At 38.9% G+C, this 12,230-nt stretch overlaps 1 protein-coding gene across 1 annotated transcript in view; it reads left to right on the top strand.

The window, feature by feature from the left end:
• SMAD6 (SMAD family member 6) overlaps window positions 1–11,607 on the top strand; it is a 45,539-nt gene extending 33,932 nt beyond the window's left edge. The window contains exons 3-4 of the mRNA XM_053718521.1: window positions 2,728–2,796; window positions 10,313–11,607. Of these exons, the coding sequence (XP_053574496.1) occupies window positions 2,728–2,796; window positions 10,313–10,851 (608 nt within the window). The 3' untranslated portion in view covers window positions 10,852–11,607. The remainder of the gene's footprint in view (window positions 1–2,727; window positions 2,797–10,312) is intronic.
• Window positions 11,608–12,230: the final 623 nt, after the last annotated feature.

Below are 12,230 nucleotides of genomic sequence, written 5' to 3'. Positions count from 1 at the left end.
CCTTACTAAATTTCAGCTAAGGAATAAACCAAGCCTGAGTTACACCGCTGGTGCCTTATGCACATGAAAGCGAGTCCCTCCCTGCCATTCATGCTGCTTGATGTCACCACTAATGCGCACTAAATATTTCCAGCTCACATACGTTTCTGTTTAAGAAAAGCTTATAAATTCCCCAATACAGTTTAATTGGCTGTTCTGCAATGTTAAAAGGACGTGAAAGTCAAACTTCTGGTTCAGCTAGAGCATACAGTTTTTAGATACTTTTCATTTCACTTCTTTTATCAAATTTAACCCTTTTGCTATTAAGCCTTTATCCACACTCCTGGGCTAAAATTATGGAAATTTTGAGCTTGACAACTGTCAATTTTCAATATTTAAAAAATATATATATATATTGTACTGTGCAAAAGTCTTAGGCCACCACCAGTTTTGTTTTGATGACCATCCATATTTATTTTTCTTTCTCTATTTAAATACATACAGGAAATATATACACAAAAAATATAAAAAAAAAACACAATGAGAACACAATGACTTCTTCAGGCAAAAGTCAGTATTTAGTGTGACCTCCCTTGGCACTAAACACATCTTGAATTTTGTTGGGGGAGACTATGCTGACATTTTCTAAAGTAATCTTCTGGTATATTATACCAGAGTAGTTATTTAGATTTAGGTTGTCTTTTATTTCTTTCTTTGTCCAGGTGATGCCATAATGCCTCTATATTATTCAGGTCTGGACATTGTGGAGGCCAATCCATGGCTGTCTGTGTTATATCAGCTGTTTTTCTCTCCAAATATGATTACTTCTGAAAAATAAAAACATTACCAATCAGGCGTTTTCCAGAAGGAATGGCATGATGAATTTAAAACCTGTCTGTACTTTTCAGCATTCATGATTCCATCAATTCAGACAATATCACCAACACCACTGGCAGAAATGCAGCCCCAAACCAGGGCAGACCCTCCACAATGTTTCACTGAAGGCCACAAGCACTCATTCTTCCATCCCTCTTCAACTCTTCTCACATATTGTCGCCGATTGGACCAAAATATTTTAAACTTGGATTCGTTACTCCATAATACACTTCCCCCCACCCCCACTGATCTTCATTGCAATCTTTGTAAGCTTTAGCATATCTTAGCCTTTTCACCCTGTTCCCCTTTCGAAAAATTGTTTTCTTGGCTGCTACCCTTCCGCAAAGACCATTCCTGATCAAGCTTCTTCTGACTCTAAAAGGGTCAACTTGTCATCCCGATGAAGCTGCCAGATGCTGAGCCAGGTCCTTGCTGGACATCTTCCGGTCTCTTAATGAAGAAACTCTCTGAGAAACTTCATCAGATTTTGAAAGTTTTCTTGGCCTTCCATTCATAATTTTTTTTTTTTGTCCTTGGCCTCTCCTGATTCTTCAAATTTCTTTATAACCGCTTGAATACCACATCTTGAGTATCCAGTTTGTTTGCTGATTTCCCTTTGAAAGTGGCCTTGCTGATGCAAAAGTATGCAAAAGTATGATTTTGTGTCTGTCAAATTCTGTAAACTTTGGCATTTTGGATGGAATGGTGTGATTGAACGTTGGTCTTATTAGCAAGCTTCCAATTAATTAAACTCATACCACATGTGTGTAATGCTCAAGCATGTCTTGCACAAACTTGATTTAATAGATGTTTTTCACAGTAGTCATTTTGACATGAAATAGTAGGACAAATACAGGTGACAATTAGGGTTCCATTTAGCAGAGCCAGGTTCCTGCTATTGCTCAAGTGTAAGGGGAGGTCACACTAAATACTTGCCATTTTAGCCTATAGAAGCTTTTTTTATTTTTATTTTTTTTAATGTATACAAATATACTGTAATTTCTTGTTTTATTCTAGTCGAGAGACTGATAAATAATTTATATATGGTCATTATACCATTGCTAAAACACAAATCGTATGGTGGCCTAAGACTTTTTTTTTTTTTTTTTTTTTTGTGTGTGTGAATGAAAACTTTTTATTATGAGTCTCTAGACAAGTTTTTTTTTTTTAATTTTTTTTATTGCGCATATTGTCCCATTCCCCAGCACAATTCCATCTGTTTAATTTTTGTAAAAGTTTTGGGTGCCCCTGTCCAGCTTCCGTACCTGCCAATCACATTGTGGTCCAACCCCCTCTGTGATGTCATCACACATGTAGCTTTAGGAGTGGGCCCCACTATTACCACCACTAATTAGGCCTGCAGTGACGAGAGCAGGTCATCATGATCTCACAGGCAGCAATTTGCATGACGACCCATTCTCTTCACACACACAGGAGAGCTTAACGAGCATCATGTTTGAAACGGTTTCGAATAAAACTGAATTTAACCCTTTCCTGCTGGGGTTAAAGTGTCTACATCAGAACAACTGTTCCTATGTAAACAATTTGAAATCTCGCGATCGTGCATGTGATCACGAGATTTCAATGATGGGATCGCGTCGGGGGGCGTCCCTATGATGCTAGGCACGCCCTCCAGATTGCGATCCCATCAGGGAAGCGCCAGTGGCTTCAGGAAAGCCACCGGTTAGGACGTTGTATTCCGTCCATCGGCGTTAAAGCCCATAAAAATTTGGATGGAATACAACGTTGTAACGGCGTTATAAGGTTAAAGCAAAATGTAAATAATTGTATTGTAATTGCTGCTGAAACAATAGATGCTGCAACTGGTTTTAGTTTCAGCCTTTTAACTGGTTGTTTCCTTTTTATTCCCAGATCTATCGGACTCTTACACTGAAGTGGAAGCTTGTGGCTCCTTGCGGATCACTGCTAGGGACATCTCAGGTGAGTGTGCTGCAGGGATACAAATGAGTTCACAACACACCTTTCCTAAACCTAGGTAGGCTTTATGCTAATTTCTAATCCCGTGAAGGTTGCCTCTTATCTCAGTGTACTTGGATAGTTTTTTCACAGCTAGACTGTGCTAGTTCATGTGTGCCATATGGATAACATTGTGCTCACTCCTGTGGATTTACCTGGGAGTCAGCACTGATTGGCTAAAATGCAAGTCTGTCAAAAGAACTAAAATAAGGGGTCAGTCTGCAGAGGCTTAGATACAAGATAATCATGGAGAAAAAAGTGTATTTATAGAACAGTGTTGGTTATGCAAAACTATGGAATTGGTAATAAAGGGATTATCTATCTTTTTAAACAAAAAAAATCTGTAGTAAACTGTCCCTTTAATGGTAATTTTTAATCTTGTTTACCTGAGTTAAGCCTGCGTAATTAGAGGCTACATGCATATGCCATTTCTGATTGGTTTGGCGGCTTTGCTCTGCTCTGGTGTGGCAATGTGTTACTTTTATTGCAGTAGCAGGTTCTACGCTATTTTTGCGGTTGTGGCAATGTGTTACTTTTATTGCAGTAGCAGGTTCTACGCTATTTTTGCGGTTGTGGCAATGTGTTACTTTTATTGCAGTAGCAGGTTCTACGCTATTTTTGCGGTTGTGGCAATGTGTTACTTTTATTGCAGTAGCAGGTTCTACGCTATTTTTGCGGTTGTGGCAATGTGTTACTTTTATTGCAGTAGCAGGTTCTACACTATTTTTGCGGTTGTGGCAATGTGTTACTTTTATTGCAGTAGCAGGTTCTACGCTATTTTTGCGGTTTCTGACTTCCCATTGATGTAAACAACATAATATGGTGATATTTTTGAGCAGAGTAAGATATTTTGCCTCAGAGCTTACACTCTATCGTCTAAGGTCCTACATTTTCTGCAGATAATTTGTTTAAGAGAGGAACAACCTCTGTTTGAGATTTCATCCTGTTAAATGGACGTGTAAACTGTTCATTACATAAGTGAGGTTAATACTCACCATGGTATTGTTTTTCCTACTATGCCTGCAGCTCTCTTCGGAACCATTCCCTTAGTTTAACCCTTTACAGGTGGTGATTGGTGAAGCTATGCATTTTCATATTGGCGGTGATGTATTCTTGCACTGTATGACAGAAGGGGTGAACATGTACAGATCAATTTCATGTACTGTGGGTTGATGCACACAGAGAGGGAAGTTTTACATGTCTGCAGTTTTACATGTCTGCAGTTTTACATGTCTGCAGTTTTACATGTCTGCAGTTTTACATGTCTGCAGTTTTACATGTCTGCAGTTTTGCACACAGTTTAAAAGTTACATGGCGCATATAAAATACATTAATACCGAAGTTCTAAGATGGTGGCACGCAGTATTAAGATGTGGAGCTTGCCCAACCAGCACCAGAAAGTGTTGCGCCACGTGCTTTTTTTTTGCCGTGCTACGAGAGACCACATAAATCCTACTTTCTTGCCTACAGTGTTCCTTTGTTTTGATGTTTGCAGATTATAATTGCGTGTAGATTCAGCATTGTTGTTAAATTGCCTGTTTCACATTAAGAGCCCTGCATGGCGCTGCTTGTTACGGCAGCAGCATGTAATTATAATCTGTGTGTTTATTTATCTGGATGACTTTGAGAAACAAAAGATTTACTTCAGTAAATGTAGCGTGAAAACATAATGAATATATTTTTGTATGTAGCTATAAATTATTGTATTTTTTTTTTTTAATGTTTTTTTTACTATTCTGTCTTGTTTTGGTCCCCTGCAATCAAGTGGGTAAATGAGCGGAGTTAGAGGCCAGCTAGACTGGTGGCCTGTTAGATTGTATGTATATTGTATACCTTCGTAAGAATTTTTATCATACGTCCTTAAAGGGACATTATGATTAACATTAGGAGTTGATGATAGCAGTTGCCATTACTGACCCAATACATTCCACCACTTGCTCTCTGAGCATGCGCAGTGTTTGAACATTGGTGCACGGGCATGTGCAGCAAATGTGCGTATGCCACTGAAATTGTGATAAAAGGACTTTATGATCAAAACTGAGAGTTTGTGGTGTCATGTATGACATCAGTTGCTATTGTTGACTGCAATTAGTGGCCTAATTACCAAAAAGCAATGGCAAAGCCATGTATGTGTCTATTTTGCTGTGCAATTAAAAATTGCAAGTGGAGATTGTGGGTACAAAGTTTCACTACTTACAAACTTATCCCTCTGAAGGGTTGGTGTGTGTGTGTGTGTGTGTATGTATGTATGTATATAAATATTTATATGTGTGTGTGTATGTATGTGTATAGAGAGAAAAATTTATTAGGTTAAGTGCACTCACACTAACTGTATTCAAAGACCAAAATGTTAAGAAGCAGGTAGATAATAGATGTGGAACAAAGCACTCACTGGTCTTGAAATGTATTCAAACTTGAGTTTTATTTGCAGTGACGTTTCGGGGTGTTCACCCCTTCATCAGACCAACCCAAGGTCTGCAAATAAAACTCAAGTTTGAATACATTTCAAGACCAGTGAGTGCTTTGTTCCACATCTAATATAAATATATATACGCGCACACACCCTTATGCCCGTGGAGTTGTGCATGATACTGCACTAATTAGCTAAAATGCAAGTCAATAGATAATAAAGTCATGTGAACAGGGGGTTGTCAGAAGGCTTGGATACAAGGTAATCAGAGTTAAAAAGTATATTAATATAACCTTGTTGGCTCTGCAAAACTGGGGAATGGTTAAAGGGATTATCAATCTTTTTAAACAATACAAAATTTGGTGTTGACTGTCCCTTTTTAAAAGGACAGTATACACCAATTTTCATATAACTGCATGTAATAGACACTACTATAAACAATATGCACAGATACTGATATAAAAATCCAGTATAAAACTGTTTAAAAACTTACTTAGAAGCTCTCAGTTTAGCTCTGTTGAAAAGGCAGTTGGAAAGCCAACTGCAAGTGGGAAATAAGACACTCCCCACCCCCTTCTTTTGCATATGAAAAGACCCTTTACACAAACAGGAGCAAGCTGGAGTAGGTATCTGACGGTATTCACATAAAACTTTGGGGCTTGGTTAGGAGTCTGAAAATCAGAGCAATGTTATTAAAAAGAAAAATAAGCAAAACTATCCATTTAAAAAAAAAAAAAAAACTTAATGGCTATATAAATAGATCATCTACAAAACATTTATGCACAGAAGAAATTAGTGTATAATGTCCCTTTAATGCCAAAGTTTAAGCTCCCAATCTAATGTTAAAAAGCATGGAAATTCCAAAATTAAGCCCCCATCCAAAAATGAATGTGTGTGTGGGGGGGGGGGTTATTACTATAAAAAAAGAAACTTTTTAAAGACACTCTGGTATTTAACATACATTTTTAGTAATTACAAAATAATAAAATCTGTCTGATACCCTCCTTATCCCTCTGTATTTTTTTTTGTGTGTGTGTCTCACTACCCCAACTTTTCCTCCCAAGAGTTTCACTGCCCATTGCTGGGAGGGGGGGGGGTGTATGGATGCAATGTGGAGCCAGCACTTCCACTCTGGCTGGCCTGTATTTGGGATGAGGCTGCTGTGGGATGTTTATTTGAGGGCAGGGAAACCTCAGCCAAACATCCTGCTTTTATCGTGCTTTTAAAGCAAACCTCTGCATAGACCTGACCACAGGATCCTGAGCTTGTGAGGTGGCGGTGACTGTGCAAGGCAGCTATGTGTGTGCACATGCAGCCAGAGAAAAAAAAAGTCTAGTTTAAAGTGACATTCAAATCCTTTTTTTTTTTTTTTTTTTTTTCTTTGTTGTGTCTTAAAGGAACCCCTAAAAAAGTGTATTTTCATATGCTTGATAGAAATGTGCCAGTTTAAGATTGGTGCCCGCTGAATGATGGCTGTCTGAATAGAACTCTTTCACACAACAAAGTTTATGTAACGTGTCACCCTTAAGGACATAATACTTTACACAAGGGAAAGGTAACCTAAGGGTAAAACATTAAACACTCAACCGCCTTTATACAAGAAAACATGCAGCTAGATTTTGTCTCTCGGATAGACCCTCCAGTCCCATCAGTAAACACAAGCAGCATTACAATACCCCAACACAAAAACACACACTAAAACTTCTAGTCATATCTACCTTTTTTTATATTTAATACATTTCATATAAATGTCCATTTAGGGATTACATTTTTATACAGTAGAAACACTATTTGGTTGCTGTCTGTAACTCTTTCTAAGTACGTTTAATCTGCCTGGGTGGTGCACATACATTTTACAGATGTTTCAGAATATAATATTATTACACAAGTCTTTGGCTTAGTAAGGGTTACCCTGCCCCTTCCCCACCTAGGAGTTGCCAGTAAGACTTGGAAGATTTAGGATGTGCGCGCTCAGCAGGAGCCGTCTCCTTCCTCTGTCAGACATAGGGTGCTTTGATGTCCTCTCCAAGTCTCTGTCACTTGTTCCGCTAGCAGACTTTCCAGAGCTGCAGGAAGAAATGAGCTCTCAGCAGAAATCACAGAAGCCTGTTCTCTAGGCCCGGGAGGAAAGGTTGGGGGGCTTTCCTGAGAGAGGTTTGGATGATCAGGTCTGTCCTGAGAGGGGCTGAAATTGGCTCTCTTGGGGGCGAGGTCTGCACACAAATGACTGTGCATGAGCGAGGCAGAAGCTGGCTCGTGTACTGAGGGCCTGGAGTCTGCAGATGTACTGGGGAAATACTGGTCAAGCTCCAGCTTCTTCACAAACTACCTAGACGGAGTGAATTTGTTTCTCGCTTATTGGATAAGAGTGGGTTAAACAAATACAAATCAAGCCCATTCCCTATAAGCCACACTTTAAAAGCTAAATAAAGTGACACTGCATGACTAGGTTAACCCGTTATGTGCCTCAGAGGGATGGAATGTTGATCTGCAGTGCAAGTACAGGACTTTCTAGCTGACACGACATTATAACACAATAAAAAAAAGTGCTTAATTAACGTTTTATTATTGCACAAAAATTGGTGTTTAAAGGGAAATGAAACCCAAATATTTTCTTTCATGAGTCAGAGCATGCAATTTTAAGCAACTTTCTAATTTACTCCTATTATCAATTTTCCTTCGTTCTCTTGCTATCTTTATTTGAAAAAGAAGGAATCTAAGCGAAGGAGCCAGCACATTTTTGGTTCAGCACCATGGGCAGCACTTGTTTATTGGTGCTGTCCAATCAGCAAAGGACAACTCAGGTTGTTCACCAAAAATGGGCCGGCATCTAAACATACATTCTTGCTTTTCAAATAAACATACCAAGAGAATGAAGAAAATTTGATAATAGGAGTAAATTAGAAAGTTGCTTAAATTGCATGCTCTATCTGAATCACAAAAGAAAAAAATTGGGTTCAGTTTCCCTTTAATAGTTCAGAAAGAGCATACAATTTTAAACAAATGTTCTATTTTACTTTTTATTTATATTTGCTCAATTCAATTGGTATATTTTATTGAAGGAGCAGCAATGCACTACTGGGAGATAGCTGAAAAGAACCAGTGAGCCAATTGCACGAGGCATATACTGTATGTGCAGCCACCAATAAGCTGCTAGCTCCCAGTAGTGCATTGCTGCTCCTAGGCTTTTTCAATAAAGGATACAAAGAGAATAAAGCAAATTAGATAATAGAAGTACATTTGTATATTCGACTTGAATCAGGAAAGGTGTTGGGGGGGGGGGGAGTTGTGTTTTTTTGTTTTGTTTTTTGCATTATTTTGACACTACCCCCCCCCCCCCACAATTTAAAGTGTGAGTCAACTCCAAATTTGTTGTTTAAATAGATAGATAATCCCTTAATTACCCATTCCCCAGTTTTGCATAACTAACACAGTTATAATATGTTTTACCTCTGTAATTACCTTGTATCTAAGAATCTGGAGACTGCCCCCTTATTTCATTTCTTTTGGCAGACTTGCATTTTAGCCAATCGGTGCTCACTCCTCGGTAAATTCACATGCATGAGCTTAATGTTATCTATCTGAAACACATGAACTAACGCTCTCTAGTGGTCAAAATGCACTTCAAGGTCAAAGAAATTATCATATGAACCTCCTAGGTTTAGCTTTCAACTAAGAATTCCAAGAGAACACAAAATTGGTGTTAAAAGTAAATTGGAAAGTTGGTTAAAATTACATGCCCTATTTGAATCATGAAAGTTTTTGTGTGGTTTTTTTAGACTTGACTGTCTTTAATATATTTAAATCTGTGTGATTACCTTGTATCTAAGCCTCTTGACAGCCCCCTGATCACATGACCTTTTATTTATTATCTATTGACTTGCATTTTAGCCAATTAGTGTAGTATCATCCAGTCAACACCAAAATTGTTATTGTTTAAAAAGATAGATAATGATTTTACTACCCATTCCCCAGCTTTGCATAACCAACATTGTTATATTAATATACTTTATAACATTTAAAACTCTTTGTAAGCCACTACAGGCAGCCTCTTATCACATGCTTCATTAGCTTTTCACAACAAGAGACTGCTAGTTCATGTGGGCCAAAATCTATATGGCCCACATGAACTAGTAGTCTCCTGTTGTGAAAAGCTAATAAAGCATGTGATAAGAGGCTGCCTGTAGTGGCTTACAAAGAGTTTTAAATGTTATAAAGTATATTAATATAACAATGTTGGTTATGCAAAGCTGGGGAATGGGTAGTAAAATCATTATCTATCTTTTTAAACAATAACAATTTTGGTGTTGACTGTCCCTTTAACTGTGTTTAAACGTATTACAGTGGCTTAACAAGGTTACCAAGAAGCGGTTGTGTTGTCAGCAAATTATTTTATTAAAATGTCCCTTTTTAAAGAAGCAATAGTCTACCGTTTGAGTGTTGGCTTTGGAGCATAGAGTATTTCAAGATTCTGAGATGAATTTCCCTGTGTACTATCTTCAGTGGGCCCTTTAGTCTTCATAGTTTGTAATGTTTATATCTGACACCCACTCTATATCCTCTGCATTGACCCTTCTTCTTGTCCTACTTTCCTCTCAATGGCCGCAGGAGGTGGAGGCTTCCTGTATGAGGGGCCCTGGGTAGGGTATGAAGTCTGGCAAACCTTAATCAGGCTCTGGTATCCCTCTGCTGGGTTTTCTGGTTCCTTATCTCTACCTCCCTTCCCTCCCAGCTTTCCCTCTGCTTGTCACAGTGATTAGTAATAACTCTCTGAATTCTTCAGAATAAAAAGGGAGTGACCCAGACAACACAAAGAGACTTATAGGTGTCAAACAATGTTCTGTCTCTGGAGTGCAAATGACAGACTCCCTGAGCAACAGGCTACTTCATTCTTTATCCATACCACTCAACAATTTCCTTCTTTTGTTACCACAAGTATACTGTAAAAACTAAAATGCTTTCCAGGCAAGTTCTCCACAATGCGTTTAATTATAATTTGCTGGCTGTCTTTTTTTATTTAGTTCTTATTACTGTGTTCTAACTGTGTTTTTGTCTTTCTTGTCTCCAAAGATACTAGTCTGTCGCCTGACACAAGTAAGCAGGGCCACTGGTGCAGTGTGGCCTACTGGGAGCACCGCACACGTGTGGGCCGACTCTACTCAGTGTCCCAACCTTCAGTCAGCATTTTCTATGACCTACCTCAGGGGAGTGGCTTCTGCCTGGGCCAGTTGAGTCTGGAGAACCGAAGCGAAGCTGCAGTCAGGACTCGGGGGAAGATAGGGCTTGGCATAATGTTAAGCCGTGAGGCAGATGGGGTTTGGGCCTACAACCGCAGTGACCACCCAATATTTGTCAACTCACCCACACTGGACACACCTGCCTGCCGCCCCTTTGTGGTGCGCAAGGTCATGCCTGGGTACTCCCTCAAAGTGTTTGATTATAAGAAGTCATGTGTCTTGAGGCACCTCCCTGCTCCACCTGAACATACAGATGGACCATACGACCCACACAGTGTACGCATCAGCTTTGCCAAGGGCTGGGGTCCCTGCTATTCGCGCCAGGTTATCACCTCATGCCCCTGCTGGTTAGAAGTCTTACTGGGCCGATAGTGCTCTGGGCATCTCTTTCGCTTGGAATCTAGAGTAAGATTTATACCACTCCAGTCAGGTGAATGACTATGCAAAAGTCTCGTTGTTACAGAGAAACAATGTGGATTATATACATAACCTGGCAATGTATTTCATGCTTCTAGCTTCTATCAGAAAAAGAGGTTCCAGAAACGACTACATTTTCTCCACTAAGGAGTACTTAAAGCCTTGTGCCACCTCCCTTTTGAATGGGCTACAGCTGTCATCTTAACCTGCTGGAGGGGTTCCTGGCTGTTATGTTGCCTTAATACAGTGGCTGGATTCAGCATTTGTTTAAACTAATGACGAAGGTTGACATTCTCTCCCCTGCCCAGAGGGAGCACTACAGATCCTTATGTCTTTTAATTGTCATTGTACACTTCTTCCAGGTGCCATTTGGTGCAACCAAGCCTCTGCTACAGGGGGTGTGGAATGCATTACTTTGTGTTGGTTTTTCTGCTTTGCAATGGTTCCTCATTAAGTGTTTTGCAATACACTGTAGGGGTCTGTGCGGAGCAGAAACACCACCTCAAATCTTCACCCTGAAAACCCACAAATAAGTCTTTTTAAAGGACTTTTCCCAAACACCATGCCCTAAATTTAATATAAATTGTTTATATATATTATATGGAAATATATATTATACCTGTAAATATGGAGTCATTTTTACAATGTAATTATTTATGTATGGTGCAATGTCTATATGAGCTAAAATAAAATAAAATGCACTTTGGCTTTTCCAATGTCTTTTAAATGCAGATTACATATGGTGAATAGGAAGTGTTGGTCATGTTGAGTATTAAACTTTTTTTTTTTTTATTTCAACAGTCAATTCTATTGTCCACAAATATTTGCTTGGTAATAAAAAAGTATATATATATAATTATTAAATAGAAAATTAGCATTTCTAAGCAGGTATTCCTGCTTGCTTTTCCCCAGAAGCATTGTTACCAATTCACCAGGGAACTCTGGGTAAGATATACAATATCTCACGCTTTTTGCAAAAGCAAATCACTTCTGGACTGTTATTTTGAGTATATTAACTCATCCGCCGAATATAGATTTGATTTGCTGATTGGTAAAGCTTATTGCCAGAAAAAAAGCAATATTTATTTGAGTTATGGTTGAGATAAAAGCATGAGATTAAATTGATGGTAAATCCTAGCGTTTTACCATTGGAACAAATAAAGGCCTTTCAGTCATGAAGTATAAAATACTTCGTGCTGAAAGCTCCTTTATTTGTTTGCAGCCTTCGCCGCACTGAGCTGCTAAGGCAGGCCATGGCAGAACACTATTTGGCTGAGAGGTGACATTTCCACCTCTTAGCCAATAGCCATGCGGAAAATCCGCCACCAGACTCC

Source organism: Bombina bombina, chromosome 6 (assembly GCF_027579735.1).
Source record: "Bombina bombina isolate aBomBom1 chromosome 6, aBomBom1.pri, whole genome shotgun sequence".
Classification (NCBI taxonomy): domain Eukaryota; kingdom Metazoa; phylum Chordata; class Amphibia; order Anura; family Bombinatoridae; genus Bombina; species Bombina bombina.
This window is presented reverse-complemented; position numbering and strand designations above follow the sequence as displayed.